This window comes from Hesperophylax consimilis, chromosome 26 (assembly GCF_061612785.1).
Source record: "Hesperophylax consimilis isolate HC1 chromosome 26, BYU_Hcon_1.0, whole genome shotgun sequence".
Taxonomy (NCBI): domain Eukaryota; kingdom Metazoa; phylum Arthropoda; class Insecta; order Trichoptera; family Limnephilidae; genus Hesperophylax; species Hesperophylax consimilis.
The window spans coordinates 2,801,881-2,824,525 of record NC_142861.1 but is presented as its reverse complement, the minus strand read 5'-3'; the positions used below and the strand labels follow the sequence as shown (position 1 = coordinate 2,824,525).

Below are 22,645 nucleotides of genomic sequence, written 5' to 3'. Positions count from 1 at the left end.
ACAATATGCCAGAGGCCCGAGGAGTTAACATTATACCAAAAACTGTAAAATTTACAAAAAGATTGATGGCGGTATTTGTTTTTACGAAATCCTGTTTAAATTATTTGCATTTTCTGTATGAATGCACCATAATCTGAGATTACTGAGAGAGTATTGTAATAATAAGGCGAAAATAATAGAAGGGTGATGTAACAGGGCAATACGAAATACGTAAGTTAAGTGCTAGCCGCACCACTGTGATAGGATGAGATTGTCAATGGTTAGAGAATTTTAAACAATTTCCAAGATTACAATCAATTAATTTTGATGTCAAATAATGAGGTACGAACGATAGAAACAATTCAAAAACGTTAAAACATAACTTAAGTTTGAAAAAATAATAGTAACCTACAAAAGCAACAATCTAATTTTTAGGTCATTGATTAAAATGGACTCAATTACCTAAAAACAATTCTACGGAACAAAGTGTATTGTTACATTGGCAAGTTTATACTCTAATGAAAATCTAGAGTTTACTAATCATTCTAATGTTTATAAATATTATCAAAAAAGGCTTTTATAACTATTACATTATTATTATTAAACAAGTCCAAAAAGCACATTAATGTGCAGATAAATATTATCTTAATTAAGAAATATATAAAATAAATAAATATTTTACCAATATCGACAGTGGTGTATTCGAATGGAAATACATACATTGTTGTTGGTGTTAGAGAAATAAGCAACACCTTTTGAAGGTAACACTAATAAATTTAGTTGAAACATTAAACAGAATAAGGACTTACAGGGACAATGTCTTTAACCAATCGACCAATAATAATATAACCTAATTATAAAAATTGGATATGTTTATCCGAGACACTATGTTGGTTACAAACCAATATTTTAGAACTTTGTAATCATAAAAATTAGTTGCAAAATAATATTGTTAATTCTGAATTTGAAATATGATCGACAAAAATAATTGGGTTTCAATGGTCGAGTGGTTAAAGACGTTGTCCTCGTAAGATAGAGATCCTGGGTTTGATTCCCAGTAGCGGCTGTAATCTTTTTATTATTCCGTGTCTTGTTTTCGTGTATTTCACGTATCGTTTAGATTTATTAGTATATAGTATTCTTCTCCGATATAATTTTAATAATTCAAATGGTGACTTCAGTATTAAAAAATTATATTTACAGGTCAAAATGGCTTAAGCCACAGAAGATATAAACCAGTAGAAGATAATTTTTTCGTCAAAGTGAGTTGTGGGCATCTGCTCAAAGTAAGCTCCATTTTTCCTTACTTTGGTTAAAATGAATTAAACATTTTCAAATCACTATAAGGGGGTATTTCACTATCTCTGATTATGTTCTGACTAAGCACTAATCCGCGGATTAGTAATTTTTTCGTTTTCACTATATCTGAATAACGCTAACGCTCGGGTTAAAGTTCGATTTGACTAATCAGTGCTCGAACCTCACGTTAGGCGCTATTCCTCGAATCAAAGATGGCGTCAAAACATTCCGAGTTTGACAGCGGAGAAGTGAGTCGAATTTTGTTGAATGAATTTGAATGCTTGTATGATCCATCCTGAATTATTTGATTGTGTTCAAAATAAGAAACAATGTATTAATTCGACACGAATCTATCTAAAGTGACCTGATAATCAACATAACATAACTAAACAAATGCACACTTTGCGGTGTGCGGACTGTGACGCATGACAGCCGTGGCAGTAGATGGAGTAACTGCAAAAATTTTGCGATGTTGCCAGACTATGTCGAGTGTTATCTATCCGGAAGCTCGGCAACAATGGTGAAACGGTCGCCGTTGAATAACGAAGTTATTCTGATCTTTAAAGCCAGCCAACGGATAGCTAGTCAGATATTTAGCCCGACATAGTGAAATACCACCTAAATCTCACTTCTTTAAACAAAATAAATTCACCGTGTTCTTTTTGCTTGGAGCAGTTGATATAATGTGTATAAATGTATAATATAAAGAACTCCAGCAAAAAATATTATGGCATAAATGAAATATATGCACATAGATCAATAAACGCTGATTCTGAATATATAAGTTTTATTATTTATTATTATACATAGAATTTATAAAACACACTGATTCTGACATCATACATGACACCCAGTCTACATGAGTAATATACCTATGGTATACAACATTTTTTCTTTCGTAGTTAATGCAGATTTTTGAACACCGGTAAATTGTTTATTGGATGCGGTCATGGATCTATTTTTGCACTTTGGTTTATAGTCCAGTCAGTGGGGGATAAAAAAGGGCTCCACCTTGCAAAAGGTTAGGTAGTAGCGATTTTCACATATGTTGTTAAGATTGGGACTCTAAAGAAAAAAAAAAGTTTTCGACCTTGGGGGGGTCGAGCTCGACCCGCCATCTTGGATTGAAGGTGCCAAAATTTGTTTTTTTTCAAAATAATTATGAAGTGGTCGTTTTTACAACCAAATTGTTCAGGGCAAACTTAAAGACAACTAAATTACCTACATTTTTTGCTGAAAGTTTTTTTTTGTAAGTCTAATAGGTAACGAGTTACGGCGGTTGAAAGAAGAAAATTTTGACAAAAAATTGTAAAACTCCAATTTTCTTGATAAATTTTGTTGATAAAAAGCTGTTGGATTGGTTTTCTCAGCATTGTCCCTTCCCCGAAATCAATTCACTTCTTTCTATCAGTACTGGAATTGTCGGGGATGAAAAGATTAATTGTCATTTATCCAGAGAAATAGGTACCGAGAGGATGTCGAACATGGTTACCACGTCTGAAAATTTTGAATCTATAAAATTTAAACGTAAGGACAAAGTTATTCCATTAATAGCAGTCAACAGCAGCAAAGGTCGGCGAAACAACTATTTCCATCAACCCGCTAATGTTGTTACAGAGAATGTGTATTGTGAAGAAATCCGACGAAGAATTGAAGGATTTCCTTAAATTCGAACTCGTCCCATTTCCTTTGTCGCTTTTCACTGAAGAAGGAATGCGCAAAGGTACGAAATCATCATTTTATGGTGTTTTCGAACAACTTCCAGAAGGCGTGCAACTTGAAGGTAGCAAAATTAATGTTGTGGATGGAGGACATCTTTTATATAAAGTTGTATGGAATCGGAATGATTATTTTGGGTCAATTTGCGAGAAGTACGTTCACTATGTAAGAAATCACTATCACATGCAGTCATTGTTTTCGATGGATATCCGCTTGATGATGGTGAAAAAAATACGAAAACCGCAGAAAGACTTCGCCGATCGAAGAAGCACATGTCTGCAGATGTTCTTTTCGATGGAACAATGCCAGTTCAAGTTTCACAAGAACGATTTTTAGCCAATGAAAATAACAAAGTCCGTCTGATTTCGATTCTTACAAAGCAATTTATACAGGATGATTTTACAGCTAAGCAGGCTGAAGAAGATGCTGATGAGTTGATTGTCAATACTGCGATTTCCTTGTGTTCATCATATGACGCTGTTTTCATGATTGGCGAAGACGTTGATCTCCTAGTTCTGCTGACAGCATTATCACCACCCAAAAGTAGTATATATCTTCGCAAACCCGGGAGAGGCAAAACTTTTGAAAGACTGTATTCCGCGAATAGTGTGAAATACAAAGAGGCTGCTGAGAATATTCTGTTTCTTCATGCCTTTAGCGGCTGCGATACAACATCGTCCTTCTTCAACCAAGGAAAAACAAAATTTTGTTCGCTTGTGCAAAACGACACAAGACTCAATGCCATGATAGGAATCTTCAAACAACATGATGCAACACCAGAAGACATAGCAGTTGCAGGAACACGTTTTCTTGTTGCTTTGTACGGGGGTGTCATGGATAAGGAAACCTTGGAAGAAGTCCGCTACAAACGTTTCGCAAAGTCGACAGCAAAAAACAAAATCAATCTTGCCTCTTTGCCACCAATGAACGACGCTGCATGGTACCATGCATTTAGAACGTACCATCAAGTCCAAAAATGGTATGGAATCCAAAAAAATCCAGAAAACTGGGGCTGGAAACGTGAAACCAACGGGCTTGTTTCAGTAAGAATGACAAAGAAACCAGCACCCGAGACTTATTTTTTTCATGCAATTGTAAAAAAGGATGCGGCGTCGCATGTAGCTGCAGGAAAGCTGGATTGAAGTGTTCTATTGTATGTGGGTGCTGTAATGGTCAAACATGCCGAAATTCGCCAGAGGTTCACATCGATGTCGATGACGAAGAAGAAGAGATTTTGTCAATGGAAGCCCAGAATCTCAGTATCACAGGCAATGAGTTAGATGATGACATTGATGACGAAGACTATTATTAAGTAACATAATTTATAGTAACATAATTCATAGTAATGTAACATAATTTCGAAATCTACCATCGCTGGTATATCTGTGGAGTAGATCTACTGGGGATACCACAGTAATGAGTAAGCAAAATTATTATAATTATGTAACGAATAACCCGAAAAAATTACAAAGTTGTGAATTTCATCATTTTTTAGAAAAATATTAACATTTTCGCCACTGTAACTCGTTACCTATTAGACTTACAAAAAAAAACTTTCTACAAAAAATGTAGGTAATTTAGTTCTTTAAGTTTTCCTTTAACAATTTGGTTGTAAAAACGACCACTTCACAATTATTTTGAAAAAAACAAATTTTGGCACCTTCAATCCAAGATGGCGGGTCGAGCTCGACCCTCCCAAGGTCGAAAACTTTTTTTTTTCCTTAGAGTCCCAATCTTAACAACATATATCAAAATCGCTACTACCTAACCTTTTGCAAGGTAAAACTCCCCACTGACTGGACTATTAATACAATAAATTTAGTGACGAGATGCTAACATTTTACATAGTTTTCTTCAATTTTAAGACCGGTTACAATAAAAAACGTCTCAACTCACATACAAAATACAGCGGAGGTTGAAAAAAATAAATTTGGCTTTGTGAGACTGGTTACTGGTGATGTCACACGTCACGTTCACAGATTTGGTGCGGTTTTGGAGGATTCAAAAAATTTAAACATTGAAAATTGATAGCAAAAAAGGACTGGAGTTCCTTATTAATTCATTTTGATGTTTATGAAAGAAAGTGTTGGCAATTTTTTAACTATTTTAATATGAAATTTTAAGCATAATATTTATGGACTCTTTCATTTCTTATGTCTAAATATATTTTGATTACATTCGTAGTTTATATTAGGTAGATTCTATGTTTATTGCGGGTCGCACACAATATTCAACAGGTAGTTCAGATTAAAGGCAGGATTACAAATAAATATGTACTTCAATTTATGCATTACGCTCCTACTTTAAATATAGCTTAGAATAGAATAATCACACAGTCAAATGAAAAATTACATATTCTAATAGGTTAGTTAGTGGTTAGTTTTACTGGGATTGTGAAAATGTTAAATAAAGTCCTTCTTTCACAGGGATAGCCAAGTATCAGATACTCATGTAGTGTACTCAAGTTGCAAACAGTCTATACAACAATTTCAATGATTCTTTTCTTATGTAATGACAGAAAACAAAATAAATTGCAAAATCTCCAATATAGAGCGATGACAATAATACCTAGGCGAACTAAACTTTCAAAAGAAAACTAAAATGTTAAAGGAACTAAATTGGCTAACAGTGAAATAGACGCTAACCTTGAACGCTTATTGATATTTATACATGCAATAATAAATAACCAGTTGCCAAAATTATGTATAACAATGACTTTCAGAGATATAACACAAGAATGTGTAATGAAATTAGGCTACCAAAAAAGGACAAAGCCAATATACAAGAGTCTACAATAATATTATATTGCGGGAAACTATAAAGTCTGCACCAATTGATAGATTTAAGCTGGATTGTAGGAGCCATATTAATCAAAAGAAAAAGTAATGATGTACAGGGTTTTCCAATAAGAGGTGTTATTTTGATAATCAAAGAAACTTTTCCCGTAAAAGATCAATCGTTTCGTTGCTTGTGTGGCACGTAGCGCCGTCTCGTTGAAAGTAAACGTTGTCCAGATCAATACCATCCAATTCCGGCCATAAAAAATCATTAATCATTTCTCGATAGCGCAATCCATTCACCGTAACTGTTGCTCCAGCCTCATTTTCGAAAAAGTAAGGTCCAATGACTCCGCCGGACCATAAACCGCACCAAACAGTCACACGTTGAAGATGGAGAGGCTTTTTAACAATAACTCTTGCGTTTTCCGAGCCCCACATGCGAAAATTTTGCTTGTTGACGAAGCCACCGAGGTGGAAATGGGCCTCATCACTCAAGATGATTTGCATTTGATTCACTCAAGTAAATTTTAATAATTTCAATGCGTTGTTGAAGCGTGTATCGTTCCATTTTTATTAATGGCGTAGTTTCTACTTGTCAAATGTCAAAAAATGACAACTTCAAAAGTAACATCTACCGAAATAGCGGGCTATTCAAAATAACACCTCTTATTGGAAAACCTTATATGTAGGTTATAATAAATTAGACATTTGTAAACTTGGATGTACAAATGGTTAAAATAAAATTAATAAACAAATACATACACATCGCTACTAAAATCAAAAGACAAGCGTTGCGAATTTTCGAAACGTCAAAACTAGAATGCTTTCATGACCTAACTCACAAGCAAACAGTTGCTGAAACTGTCATTTTTCACTATCATTTATCATTCCTTGTTGACTGTTTTGTTCCTAGCATTGATTGACATTACAAAATGTCTCACACAAGTGACGCTATGTTTAAAGTCTTGACAATGCAAATGGAAAAAGAAGACCGCGCACGGCTGGCGTCGCTGACGAGTTTACAATATGACGGCAAGTGTGCTTGTGTAAGCACCTCCACAGAGAATTATTGCGGCAGTCCCCAACATACTTAAATCGTCGATTATCGAATACTTGCGTATCCCTATGGAAGAATGGCCTAAATATGGAGTTGATACTCTTAGTATCACAGTGGTGAAAGAACAACACTGAGGATTGAAACATTGCTTGTAATGGCTAATTATATTTAGTGACCACATCCAAATAGCCAGATTCGCAACCTTCCCAGATTGAGGATGCCATAGTGACACAGGCTTCGGACAGGACTCCTGTGTGGTATCAAATAAAAATAAATTAAATACTACATTTTATATACTAAATTCGGAGGGGTATTTTGGGCCAAATTTCATTACAAATTTGTGGATCGATTTAATATTTTATTTACATGGATTTTTTCAATTGTTTATGGGCACAGAAGAGATAAACCGATAAAGTGTGTTGTGGACAAGTCCATGTGCCAAAAGTAAGCTTAATTTTTCCTCACTTTTGGTGAAATTGATTTCTTGAACGGATAGATTTGATTGGCCTGTCTGAGGTCTTAGGGGCCAAAAAGTCTTAAGTAAATTGGCAACAAGTGTTTTATTTCAAATCGGTATAAATCACACTTCTAGGGGATTATCTGATCATTGTTCTGAAGGACATTAATAAATAATGGCGCATAAATTCACCATATTAAATTTGGTGACTAATCGAAATTACAATTCTTGACACCTTTAAAAAGTGATATAAAGTCATGAAAAGTTATTAAATAGGTTAGTTTTTTTTCCATCACTTTTAATGACTTTACATCACTCGTTAAAGGTGTTTTGAATTGTCATTGTGTTGAGTTATCATGTAACCAAATATGGTGACCGGATAACTCAACAAAATGACAATTCAACACACTTTTAAAAAGTGATATAAAGTCATGAAAAGTGATGAAATAAAAACTAGATTAAATAGGTTACCTAGGTTAGTTTTTTTTCCATCACTTATAAAAACTTTATATCACTCGTTAAAGGTGTGTTAAATTGTCACCATATTTGGTTACATGATAACTCAACACAATGACAATTCAACACACTTTTTAAAAGTGATATAAAGTCATGAAAAGTGATGAAATAAAAACTAGATTAAATAGGTTACCTAGGTTAGTTTTTTTCCATCACTTATAATAACTTTATATCACTCGTTGAAGGTGTGTTGAATTGTCACCATATTTGGTTACATGATAACTCAACATCATGGAACATTAAATTTAATTCAAAGTTTTACATTAATTAGTCTCTATACAAGAACATACACACAAATTTAGTAAATTTTGGCAATCTGAGAAGCCCATCAGAAATGCATAGGTTAATCTCACAAAGTAAAAAAACTAGTATTACAGTTATTTAACGTAATTTAGTATAATAATATATTAAGTCGCATTTTATATATTATTTATTTAATTAAATGCTATTGAAGACTGTTGTAGTTGCCCTAGTTATTTATTTTAAGGAAAATACAGTAATTTGAAAATATATACACATGTTTTATCCCTTGGGATGCCAGCAAATCCATAGCGAATATGCTAGGAACTCACCGCAATTGCCTTGATTTTATGGTATTTTGAACCTTAAAAAATGCGCCTAGCATACAAAAATAAATTTTATTCGCTTGGCAAGGAAATAATATATCTTAATATTTATTACAGCTTGTCATTTTGTCACTTGCAAACATTGATTTTTATCTGTGAAAATGACTCAAATGTCATTAGTAGTAGTGTAACGGCAAAGTTTCACATGACTTAATTTTATTGTGAAGAGTGTTTATTTAGCTGGAAAATATAGTAAAACTAAAAAATATTTACTTATTTCTTCATTATTTCATCAATTTTTTTTAACAATAGAGAGATAAAAAATATCTCTTAGAATATATTCTGGGGAAACTATACAGGATAGATACATAAACGTATTTTTTTTTTAAATATACTGGGTGTATCGGCACTAACCCGACAAACTTTAACCAGCTATTCCTTAGCACATTTGGAGTAAAAAATGTTATGAGCACTTTGCTGTCCGGTAACATTTTTTTTTCAATTAAAAACAAAAAAATTAAAAATTTCCACACTACATCACTGTCATTGGCATTGCTTTTCGTGTTCAACAGCTGTTATAAGCAAGTATGTCGAAAAGCGTCTTCGCTCTTTCGCACACACTAAATAATAATAGTTAGAAATGAGACGAATGGTGCCGTGCCATTTCGTTGTGATTGTAAAAGCGCGCCAATATAGGTACACACGTACATTATTCAACGGAATTCGAATAAAATATTGCCAGATGGGTTTTCAAACTTTGACAAAGGATAAAACAGTGGTGACATGTGGTGAAAATGTGACTAATATTTTTTTTATTAAAAACAACGTTACCGAACAGCAAAGTGGCTTTAACATTTTTTACTCCATATATGCTCAGGAATCGCTGGTTAAAATTTGTCGGGTACGTGCCGATACACCCTGTATAAACACATTATCTGAAAAAAAAGTTTTTTTTGCAAAAAAAAACATTACGTATGTATGTCATTACGAAAATAGTGTCGTCCGCAAATGGCGGGCCGCTTGGCATTTTAGCTGGCACACTAAGGGTTAACTTAAGAAATAAATATAATTAATTAAAATTGTAAAACCGTTTGGGCAAGGCTGTCAAGTTGTACGTCATTTGTACCAATCGTTTTGCACTTTTTCAAAATTACAGACTACAGCTTAAATGTTTATTGAAACAATATTAAAGGGTCCATTTCACCACCCTATACTTACTTTTCTTTGAATTCATGTTATTTAGTAATAAAATATGCAAAACAATAATAAGATTTGTCAATAAAAAAAATTGTTTTTAAAAGTGTGCCATATTTTTTTATACACCCAGTACGTAATAAATATAAATATTGTGTACCTTAACCAGATTTAAGAAATTTTAATGTAAAACATTTATGTATTCAGCTTCGTATTTTCTTATGAAACATGTACATAATTAGATATCTTGTTGTAAAATATTCAAAATTCTTTTATTAAGAAATATCTTGTGTTTTGGACATTTCATATTCAAAATATTAACCCCTTATTGAAAAATGTCAATATTTTTAAAAACTTATGAAGTTCCATCCATATTTTTGTTTATCTTTTGGTAAAATATCCAAAATTTTGACTGTGATTTTAGCCACTCGAACGATTGCAAAACGTGTTGAGCAATCGCTTGCATTTTTTCAAACCTTCCCCCAATCTGCAGTTTGCATTAGTAGAAAGCTAAGATAATAATTTCCCATTTGGCGGTAAACATATTAAATATCCTAATTTAGAGCACTCAATTGTGACAGTTTGCAAACACAAATTATAGAAAATATTTTTCACACAAAACTTTCAAATAGCTGTTCATGATTAAACATTGAGTTTTCTACTATATATTTGTATCTGTGATTATCAAATAGGCCATAGACAACATACAGAAATAGAAAACATTCAATGTTGACCCGAATAAGTACCACGTAAAAGGAACTAACATGCAAAATTCGCGAGTTCATAAAGTTTACGATTTTTTAATAATTTGTTTATAATTCCTAAAAATATGGGATAAATGGTAAAACATGGGTGAATTCATTGGCTATATAGCATTACAATCAATTTCTATGTTTCGGTATTAAATTCGGAGGTATGATTTTTTTTTAAAGAGAGCGGGAAATTTCCAAATCGAACGAAATCCCGGTCGCTGGACTAGTATTTCAATTATCAACACGACCGTTCGAGTGGCTATGTTATTTTTAACAACTTATTACTTTTTGACATCTCATTGAAAAATATTCATATTTTTAACACCTTGAGAAAATATCTTTACAAAAGTATCGACTAAAAGAATAAAATATTATATAAAGCAATTTCTTACATGTCAGAATATCATTACGATAATAATATATTACAATCAAATAATTTATAATGTCTTATCATAGCTAGTCAATAAGTCAAAAGTTTCAAAAATAGCTCCCTAGTTGAGCTGCATTAGATGTAATATTAAAATCACTACAAAGTATTTAATAATCATTTCGATGAGACTTTACTATATATAGTGGAGTAATTATTTTATCATTATTATTAATGAGAAACAATAATATTAAATTGTTATACTAATGAGCCTTTCCTTAGGCTGATTCGATAATCATTATAACTGGTATAGAATGCAATAATTAATATTCTTTAATATTTATAATAATAGAAGAGAAATTCACATTGTTAAACTAGTCTGACAATTTTGTACTGTATTTTTCGCTTTAAACAATGTCACCATTGAATCAAAATACGCTAGATTTATTTTTATAGTACAAAAAATAAAACATCAGTCAAGAATATCCACCAGAGGAACGAAATTCTTATGAATTAAAGTGAAAAGAATGGGGTTATAAAAGGAAAGAATCAACTGATGATTGGTTTAAACGTGTATCTGATAGGATAAAGATTGCGAAGTCGCAGGTTCATATCTCGGCATGCGCAAGTAAATTTTATTTGATTAATTTGTGTTACAACATAATTTAATCATATAAAATAATATATAGTTCATTTGCAACACAATCCAGAGTGAAAGATACTCTCAGTATCGCCCTGGTGTAAGACCACCATTCAGAATTAAAACCATGCTTGAAATGGCTTTTGGCGTGTTTGGTGAACGGATCTGAATAGCTAGGTACTTCCCTACCTTACTCTTCTCCATCACCCTCCCCTCTCCACTATCTTCAGCCTCATAGCAGACGGCCGGCATAGTCCAGTGGTAACGCATTGGACTGCCATTCCGAAGGTCGCGGGTTCGAACCCGGCGTGCGCAAATAAATTTTATTTGATTGATTTGTGTTATTTCACAATTAATTAATTAAAATAATATATAGTATATTTGCGGCACGTTCCAGAGTGGAAGATACTACCAGTATCGCCCTGGTGTAAGACCACCATTCAGAATTGAAACGTTGCTCCAAATGGCTTTAGCTGTGTTTAGTGACTAGATCTGAATAGCCAGGTACTTCCCCACCTTCCTCTTTCCCTTCCCCACTTACCTTCAGCCTCACAACATCCCCCAATTGGGGATGCCATAGTCTCACTGGCTCCAGACGGGAGCAGTTGGGACTCTTGTGAGGTATTCACTATAAAAAAAAAATTAAAAAAAATACCCCGATCGGTTATTCCTTAGTCTCACTGGCTCCAGACGCAAAATGCATTTACAAGTGTCAAAAAACTATACAGATAAATTTTTAAAATTGGGCACAATTGGATTCGATTTCTTGCTAAAGAGCTAACCTAGTGTATTCCGTTTCAATCAGGGCGGTCCATCTAGGTATTCCAATTCAATGTCTGAATAGCGTAATTTATTACCAGAGAGAAACATCCTTAATTTAAAATAAATTAAAGTGCGCAGTAACAATAATTTCATAAATAAAAACAGAAATACCTTCTTTACACAATTACTTAAAATTAATTGGCTCACTCTTCGCAAAATAAATTAAACTTTATCACAACAAACTTAATAAGTTTTAAAACTTATATCAAATAAAATACAACACAACTGTTTTTCATAACTTTAAGATCTGAGACGAACTTAGACCCTTTATCCACAGCGATTTGCTAGTATTAATACTCATGTTGCGCACAGTTAGTACAATCATTGTTGAATTCTCGTAATGTCAAAACTAGCAGATGTAATTTTTACATCCTGTAATTCTTTTTTGACATTGTTGTTGGTAGAATTATTAAAAAAATGTCTGACACAAGTGATGCTACACCTGCGTGCAGATGGATGACGGTAGTCGCCAAGATACTTGAATCGTCGAGTATTGAATACTTGCGTATCCCTGTGGAAGGAGGGCCTTAGAGGCACCGCAGTTCAGAACTCTATATATGAATCAATTAGTGGCAAGTGTAGCGATCCAGTAACTTGCAACAACACTTGGCAAGTGACCGCTGAGGTTAGGCAGCATTCGTAGAACTCTGGGCTTTGATAAGGTGATCACATTATCGCAACACTTATAAGCATCATAAAATTAATAAATGCAAATTATAATATCAAAGATACCATTTGTTTTTTCTTTTTTCTGGTGAAAAGCCGAGGTTCAAAAATGAAATGTTGTTTAAAATGACTGAATGTAATCAGATACATATTAAAAGTGGGATGAAAGCAGGAGTGGAAGGCTGAAGAATTGTCATTGGATGGATATTTAAGATGTGGAGGAGCTGTTTTGAAGTAGCGCTGATAAGTTTTGTCTGATAGTCAAAAGCTCGGGTTCAATCCTCTGCGAAGTCCCCTATCATTGTACAGGTTATTTAAAATGATCAGAGCAGGAGGAATTCAAACAATCGCAAAGTAATCTATAGCAGGTAATGTTTGTCTCTTTAAAAAAAATAATAACAATAAAGTTTGGCCATCAATTCTTGGATACTAAAGAATAGATCACTCCAAAGGAGTTACGAAATCTAAATATTCAGGTCCTTCCGACCAATACTCTTTCCTTCCACAATTCACATTGCCATATATATTTACCAAAATTCATGGTGTCACAATCATTACACAAAAAAAACTACAAACATTTTATGAATTTTTTCCGTTTCCAAGCACTAATCGCTCTTGGTAAACATAAGCTTGGCTTCACCTTCAAACACAATCTTTTTCTCTTCTTCCACTTCGCAGTAGAACTTCACTCGCATTATCTTCCGAACATCCACCAGCTCGACGCTGATGGTCAGTTTCTCTCCAACGAAACACTTATTAGGAAACTTCATTGTCTGGGAGATCACCACCGTCCCGGGCCCGGGCAGATGCGTCCCAATGAGCCCCGCCACCAACCCGTTCAGCAGAGCCCCGTGCACAATGGGACGCTTGCTTCCATTGCTCAACTTGTGCAATGAATTATGATCATTCGTCAAATTCGAAAACGCATCCAAATCTTTTTGCGTTAATGTTTTTTGGATGCGTATTTTGTCTCCGGCTCTGAACGGCGTGTTTGTAAACGACGTCGTGTGAATTTTGCATATCTTTTGATAGTTTTTGTTGTTTACAACAAAATACGGGAAGCGGTTCGACAGCATTTTGAAAATTGTTTATTTTGTGTTTATTCAAGCACGAATAAACGCCGTCGCAAATTAATTATTTCATCACTTTAAATTGTTTAAGATTTGTCCCTCACTTTTCAATTCACTATTATCACTAGGACGAACTACACCGTAAACTCCTTCGAGATAAATGGTAGCGAGGTTTTTCAGCCGATTATCCGATGAATAATTACTCTTGTAATTCTCCAATAACTCCAATAGCTCAGGTTTGTGCGCAGTTTCCTTGGGCGCTCGTTCGGATAGGTAAATCAAACTGACGATCGCTTCCAGTACCGTCTCTGGATTCTCAGATTTCAGCAGATTGACCAGCAAGTTAAATCCGTTGTATTTTATTATGTAGTCTGCATTTAATGGATCTGCAAAAGAAATACAATTTATTATTAATATTACAGACACAATATGACATGAGGACAATATTAAAAGCAAAACGGTTCATGATTAATGTCCTATTAGCATTTATCATACAAACAGTAAAAAAATTTACACAATAATAACGGAATCCATTTACGAAGTAATTTTTAATTTACTACATAGTAGTTGCTACCTAACACATCTTTTACCTTATTGAACAATTGAAAAAATGGAAACACATGACATCTTGCATTAAAATTGGCTGAAAATTATCTAGCTTACCCTTTAATATGTATGTATAAGCAAAACTATGTTACATTTTCAATGAAGGGGCCAGCCAGTAAAATCACTAGAACTAAAATTACATAAATGCCATAGAAATAATGTTCAATATCACTGCCCGGTTATAGAAAAATCACAAGGCATCAAATATTTTGGAGAAGTAATTGATGAAAATCTTAGATGGAACCTACACATCAAAGGTACTGCGGAAAAACTCACAAGACATATTTCTTTAAAAATCTAAGAAATGTGCTAATAAAAAGGAAAGCGTTGTGTCATTCTCGGATCGAATATGGAATTATATAATGGGGGTCTGCTATATTTAAGTACATACATACAGATCTTGAATACAATTAAAAAAGGAATCGTAAAGACCATACTGAAAGGACCCATAAGAACGACATCAATTGAAATTGTATTATGTAGAATGTACTAAATACACAACAAATATATGCCAAATATACACTATTGAAACTATTAAAAAATACGGAATCCTCTACTAGACCGCGTGTTCATCAAACAATATTGAATCGATATTGGAAATGACATAAAAAACATTCCAAGTTACATTCGGAGAAAGAAACTACATTTATTTTGCAACAAAACTCCACAACATCCTTTCACCAGATATAAAAGTTTAATGAGTACAAATCAGAAATAAAAATCAGGCTGAAAGGGGTTAATAAAAAAACATTAAAAACGAGATAGGAGACATAAAAAATAGAACTAAATAACTATAGTCCGACTCAGCACGAGACTAAGTGAGGAGGACTAAGAAATACAAATACTATACATAAATTCACTATAATATGTAATGTACAATGGTTTTATTGTCACTAAAATAAAAAAGATAGTTGGGTATTTCTAAGCTGCGTAACTCATGATGATAATTACGCTGAAAGTTTAAGATAGATGCTTCGACATAGAAATTCCAGATAAAAAAAGGTGTGTAAATCTCAAGCCCCCAGAGCGCACTGTTGGAATGTTTTTGATTCAAACATATTTTATATTTAAAATGAACCTACCCTTTAATAACTTAATTATATATAAAACTAGTTGATGGGTACCTGGCGTTGCTGGGGGTTATCCTTAGGAGATAGACTACGCCATCAGAGACTTTTCTGTAGGCCTTTTTAACCTTCCAGCGGGCACACTGTCGTAAAATTTACGACAGACGCGCATTATAGCTTCCCCCACTCTTTCCACTTAGTTGTAAGCATCGAGCTTCGAGCTATGCTAGAGTCAAATCAAATGTCAAACATTTACCGCAAGATATAAATGTTTTTCTCAAAGTGAGTTACGGTAGGGCAGTTGAACCGATGACAGAAGAAGAAAACATAAACTTTCCAAAATGCGGTGTTTGTCGGTTATGTGCACTGGATAAGAAAAGATCCTCAGCATCAATGAAGTATTGCCGTTGCCAGTCCTTTACATGCAAGAACCATTCTTCAGTTGAGGTGGTTTGTAACAATTGTAAGGATGGGAATATTGATTCTGACTAAATAGGTCGATAACAAATTTTGTTTTGAAATATTAAAATGTTTAGAGTGTTGCTTCGTTTTTTTTAAGAAAGTCAATTTTTTTTTAAGTAGGTACTGCCTATTATCATTTTTCATATCCTTGAAAAAATTCCCTAACATTTGTATAAAGAAAACACCACTTACATGGAGAAAACTTGAAAACGTAAAATTTACGACAAGCTCCCGCTCAAGGGAAATTTCTCAACGCGCCCGCTGGAAGGTTAAGATGTACTATTTCGAAGTACTCATAAGGTTTAGCCAGCATTAGGAAATAGAAGAGGGCGAAATTTTTTTTTTACGACTTGATTACTAAACATTGCATTTTCTTGACTTACAGGAAATCCAAATGCATTTCATTCCCCCCCCCTATTCTGTTTTATAAACAATTAAACTTTGGCGAAAGAGGATCAACAGTGACACAAATAATAACTTGCTTTGATTTGCTTACAACACGTCAAATCGTCAACCGTACTGAAACGAAACAATAGATTGATGGAAGAAATTTTGACAAGTGAGTAGCGCGCGGTAATTCCCCCATTCGCTTCTAAGCGAGTACCTAAACGTATTAATTATTTGTGGGAATCCCAGAATATGTATTCGGTTTCAAACATAGACAATGTGTGGGTTGTCAATGTGTAAAAAAAAAAAATAACTACTGCTGAGCAGTGCTGACGTAATCACTATTTCGACCCCCCCCCCCCCCCCCCCACCCCCCCATGTCATCAAAAATAAGCAAAGCAAAGACCCCTCTGCCCCCCTATAGTGCTTACATAATACTTGAACGGCCCCCTATCAAAATCCATTGCGTAGTTTAGAAGAACTAAGCGCACAAACAGACAGACACGGATAGCAACTTCGTTTTATAATATTCTCTAAATGATAGTGAATCAGAATACCCTATCAAATTCCGTTGCACAGTTTAGAAGAACTAAGCGCACAAACTGACAGACTCGTATAGTGACTTTGATTTATACTATTTACTATTATATAATATATACTTTACTGATATTTTAGAGTTTGGACTTTCATATTTATGTGTTTGCATTAATTTATGTATACATAATCTGAAGTAAGAATTGCTGCACTCGTGTTTCTTTGTGTATAACTCATTTAACACGTTTAATTCAAACATCCATTTGTTTGGTCAGCACATTAAAATCATTTAAGATATGAAATTATGTGCCATAATTTGAAATACGTACTAGACGTGATCTGTTATTTGTAAAACAAGCACACATTTGTATATTATTCCGTAAAGCACAAATTATTAATAATCTTTTTCTTTTAAGTTTGCAGAATAATATCGGCGCTACAACTCTTGGAGCTGAACAGTATGTATTCAGGTTTACGTAGAAATAATATCGGCACTATATTTTAATACTAAGATATATTATCTGGTAAACAGAAGACAATTGAAAAAAAAAAAAGAAAGATTTTTTAACAAAACGCGTCAAAGTAATTTTCGCACAGCTTCGCGTATTTGCGTCTGGCAATCAAGTATATTCCGAGGATTTTCGATTAAGTGTTGCTCGTGCAAAATTAATTTTAAAAAAGGCAATCCCAAACACAGAAACAGTTTTGAAAGAACTATGAATGCGGTAAAATAATAGATGTAGGAAATGGAAAAAACGCTACATACAAGCTAAAATGGTTAATATTCTAAAAAAGGATTAGTATTTCGCATATCACTGAATGGGTTTATTTAAAAATATTTTATATTCGAAATATGTGAATCGTAATTATTAAATTTTGTAATTTGTAATGTTTAATCAGAAATTTCAAATATGTACTATACTTAGATTGCAACTAGGGAATGCAATCCCGCAAGAAAATGTCAATCCAGGTATTTGCGGGACTGAACAATCTTAGTCCCGCTGGATCCAGGTATTTGCGGGATCCAGCAGAGTGGACTTAGATATCTAATCAATCGTATAATAAAGACCTCGATCTACCAACCTTGTTTTTAGACTTTTAAATTTATACCTATAATAAAACAAGTTCTTTGGGACATTTTAAATGATTTATTAATAGGTATACTTTTAGTTAAACATAGGTAAGTCATATATTGGATAAATTGGAGAATAAGATAAGACATAAATTTACATAACATACCCGCCTCGGAACAGACTTTGTCTAGTGAGGTGGGTAAAAGAAATCTATGTACACAAATGAAAATAAAATAAACGCCCGGATTGCCGGCACTGAAACTGAAACTGAACTGAAACTTAAATTTAAATAATAACGTTCACACAATATTCTTGTACAATGAGCATCATAAGTTTAATTAAACATTATTTTGGAAATAGCTTCGTAAAAGAGTTAAAGTATTAATTGAGTCATCTGATAAACGGCTTCTGATATTGGACACAAGGTAGCCAGCGGCTGAAAAAGCTCGTTCAGCTTCCACGCTGGTTGGCACAATAGTCATTAGCGCATTGTAAGTGAATTGAAGGTAATTCTCTGTAATCCCGCCAGTCCAGCGGGATCCCACAAAATTTTCGACCGAGATTAGTCCCGCTAAATGTCTGCGGGATCTCGGTATTTCGGGATCCCGGTATACCGGGATTGCATTCCCTAATTGCAACCTTATTGCTGTACATATAATATTATAGAGTACATACATGGTTTTCCAATAGAGGTGTTATTTTGATATTTTTCCCGTAAAAGATCAATGGTTTCGTTGCTTGGGTGGTACGTAGCTCCGTCTTGTTGAAAGTAAACATTGTCCAGATCAATACCATCTAATTCCGGCCATAAAAAATCATTAATCATCTCTCGATAGCACAATCCATTCACCGTAACTGATGCTCCAGCCTCATTTTCAAAAAAGTAAGGTCCGATGACTCCGCCGGACTATAAACCGCACCAAACAGTCACACGTTGAGGATAGAGAGGCTTTTCAACAATAACTCTTGGGTTTTCCAAGCCCCAGATGCGACAATTTTGCTTGTTGACGAAGCCACCGAGGTGGAAATGGGCCTCATCACTCAAGATGATTTTTCGATGGAATTCCGGATCATTTTCACGCATTTCAAGGACCCAATCAGCAAAGACACGACGTTGTTGATGATCGGCCGCCTTGAGTTCTTGTGTTAACCCAACTTTATAAGCCTTAAGACACACATCTTTATGCAAAATACGATGTAATGATGTTTGTGGAATGCCTAATTCCAAAGAACGACGAGGAATGGACAAACCTGGGTTTTCTTCAACACTTTCGGCTACAGCAGCAATATTCTTGGCTGTTCTTAAGCGACGTGCACGGGTTTTATTCTTCACATCACTAAATTGTCCCAACAGCTCGAATTTTTCCACCAATTTCTGTATTGCGGTCCGACAAGGTGCTTCACGACGACCCAAAAATGTTCGAGTTTTAAGAACCGTTTCTGCCAAATTTTTACCATTTTTATAGCGAATTTTAATAATTTCAATGCGTTGTTGAACGTGTATCGTTCCATTTTTATTAATGGCGTAGTTTCTACTTGTCAAATGTCAAAAAATGACAGCTTCAAAAGTAACATCTACCGAAATAGCGGGCTATTCAAAATAACACCTCTTATTGGAAAATCCTTTATATTGAAGAGTGCGCACTTTTTTCACCTGATGGTTCATTTTGAAAAGCTCGAAATCTAGATAAGTAAAAATATAACCTATATTAGCGCACTACCGCTCGGCTGTGTTTGAATGTTTAAACGTTTAGACTTTATTTAGACTGTAGTTTAGTTTCCGTTGTATTTCTGCGCCAGACAGGCTCGGCGAGTCCATCTGCTGAGCAAATCTAAGTGTGAATTCTGCGCTTAGTGCCAGGAGCGACCGCCGCCGGTAGAGGCAAATAAATCGTTGTTTCTTTCTTTTTCAAATGTTTCGCTCATTTTTTACGATAGTGTTAGTAAAAACCAAGCGTTTAGCTACGAAATATGTTTTTTTTTTAAAATATATGTTAAATATTTACATAAAAAAGTTACTGAAATGTTAGCGAAATATCTGATTTAAAATTTAGTATGGAATAAATGAAAATATCAACAAAACTGAATTTATTTCCATGCCTATGTAGCCTTTGGACTGGGGAATAATTAAAATAGTTGGTTTTAGATGGATGAACAAAGAACAACTCAGGAAGTCTCATGTTACAATTTGGTACTCTGAACATTATTAGCTTAGTTAAGTCAGGTGCATCCATTAAGCCATTAACTAATTTGAATAAAAATACGAAATTGCTCATGGTTCTTCTGCAAGATAAGACAGTTAAATTCACTAATTTAACATAATTAATTTCGTCAATGGGTATGGATAATTTAAAATAGCTGTAGTAAATAATTTAAAATGTACATTGATGTTTTTATAACGATCGATCGATTAAAATGTGTTGTTAAAAACTGCGTGATTTAAACAATAATTTGGTAAGTTTTGTATGACGTAAATTCGGGAGTGGAAGAAATAAACGATAAATGCGGGAAAACGATCATTCGAGGAACGATCAATTAAGATTTCACCGCATAAAATAAAAATTTAATTAGGTAGTTACCCAAACACAGATTGACAATGCCACTGCAGGCAAAGTGGGTGAGAGTGGGGTGCGTCGGTTTGGCCAGTTCATTCAGGAAGAGGTCGATGGCACAGGATTCTCTGAGGAACTCGTAGTTGAGGGGATCATACGCAAAGTTGACCAGGTTGGCGAGGACCTGCTGCTTGGCATCTGGAAATAATTAATAGTGAAAATGAGAGTAAAAAAAACTTTTTTCATTAATTTTTTAACTATTTTGAATAATGTTTCAATTCTGAATAGTTGTCTCTCACCAAGAAAATAAATATATGTTATTTGTCCTCGCTGCGGACTACTAAATTGGATGAATTATGGCATTTGATTTTGTGCTTTCAACTAGTAAAAATAATGGTGAATTATACTAGTTTTCAGATAATCAAGTGGCGGATTACTGAGAGTACAATATTGACATTAATATTACCCAACACAATTAGAAAAAGCAACAAAAAGACAGAAACTATGATATCATTGAAAAACCTTTTATAGTCATTCAGACGCAGGATATTAAAACTCCAGAAAGGCACAATTTTCTAATCAATAGTAAGAGAAAATAATAAGTAGTAAAATCTTAAACAGAATTGGTACAAAGCCCCAAAACACCGATGCATCGGTGCAAACTTTGTTGAATCATTTAAAAGAAAAATATCTGAGGCTAAAAGAGTTAGTGGGTAAAATAGACCCAATTAAAAATGAATCTACATGTGTACATTTCCTTTGACAATTAAAAAATAATTCATTGCTCTCATTTAGTCAAGCCTTTACGTAGTTTCGTTTACTTTTGATATATAAATTCTTTTACACTTTGTGACTGATCACACCCACTTAAAAGAAACGAAAAATAGGACTGAAAATTACGAATTTTGTACAGAATCTTTACGAATAAGAATTTTAATGGTAAACCAAATATAAGTGTGTCATTTTGAGGTAAATAAATGGGTGATTTGATAAATTTAAAGGCATTATTGTGAAATACTGCATCTCCTAACCTTCACGACAGTCATAATAAATAATATAGATCGTTTACAAACCGAAAGACTTGGTGTGAAGGAACTCTTCGACCAATAGATTTATAAATTGCTTTCTGTCAACACCATTTTTAGGGGTTCTTTTCAATAATTTCTCCTTTTTGCTGAACATTGAAATTATTTGCGCGATAGTAAAATATAAACAACAAAATCATTCCCACTATTCCCAGCCGTCAAAATTTCTGGACATTTTTCACTTTTTTCTCAGCGGCAGTGTTACCAGATCAAAAAATAGAAACTCCCAGCATATAATCAAAAATACGAGAACTTCCCAGATTAGGCTCGATATATTTTGTTGAGGCACAGTTTTTCAGTTACTTCTAAATCTCGTACAAATCACGGCTCGTTCGCAATGTTCCCTGCCTCAGACGTTGTTCATTTTCTAAAAGCGGTGGTTTAAGTACCTGGCTATTCAGGTATGGTCACCAAAAACGGCAGATGCAATAAAAAAACTTTGGTGGGAAATATTATGGCATTTCATACAGATTACTGATTTTGAATAAATATAAAATAAGTTTTATTATTTAGAATCAGTGAATACGCAGAATTTATAAGTCATCATTTAAAAACGAATTAAACAAACGTTTGACTGGTACTACTGAAATGCTGATTCATCACAACCAGTCTACATGAGTTATATATCTATGGTCTATAATAACCACATCAAGGTTGCCAATTCGTGGAGAATTCCCCGGATTGCAGGGAATTTGTGAGATTTTCAATTTTCTTTTGTGATTCATTAATTTCTTGACTATCCAACCATATTGAAAAATAATATTTAAAATAATTGTAAGAACACACTTTACTTCGTTTTCGTTTTCATTTTCAAAAAAGTCTATTTTTAAAGCATGAATTTATAGAATTTTGTTTCATTTTGGAGGTAAATACATGTATAGAAAGTTACAATTGATAAAATAATCAAAACGATACAAGAGATCCTTTTTTCAAACAACATTTTGATTTTGAACAGCGGTCTCTCACTAGGGTGATTTTGAAAGTATTTAAAACGG

General features: G+C 33.8%; 1 protein-coding gene across 1 annotated transcript; it reads right to left on the bottom strand.

Moving 5' to 3' along the window:
• Positions 1-13,406: 13,406 nt before the first annotated feature.
• On the bottom strand, positions 13,407-21,831 carry LOC149410985 (uncharacterized). The gene is made up of 4 exons (XM_089647612.1): positions 21,639-21,831; positions 20,593-20,763; positions 13,989-14,270; positions 13,407-13,898 (listed from the first exon to the last, which is right to left on the bottom strand). The coding sequence occupies exons 1-4, from the start codon at positions 21,745-21,747 to the stop codon at positions 13,420-13,422; spliced, it is 1,041 nt and encodes a 346-aa protein (XP_089503738.1). The 5' UTR covers positions 21,748-21,831; the 3' UTR covers positions 13,407-13,419.
• Positions 21,832-22,645: the final 814 nt, after the last annotated feature.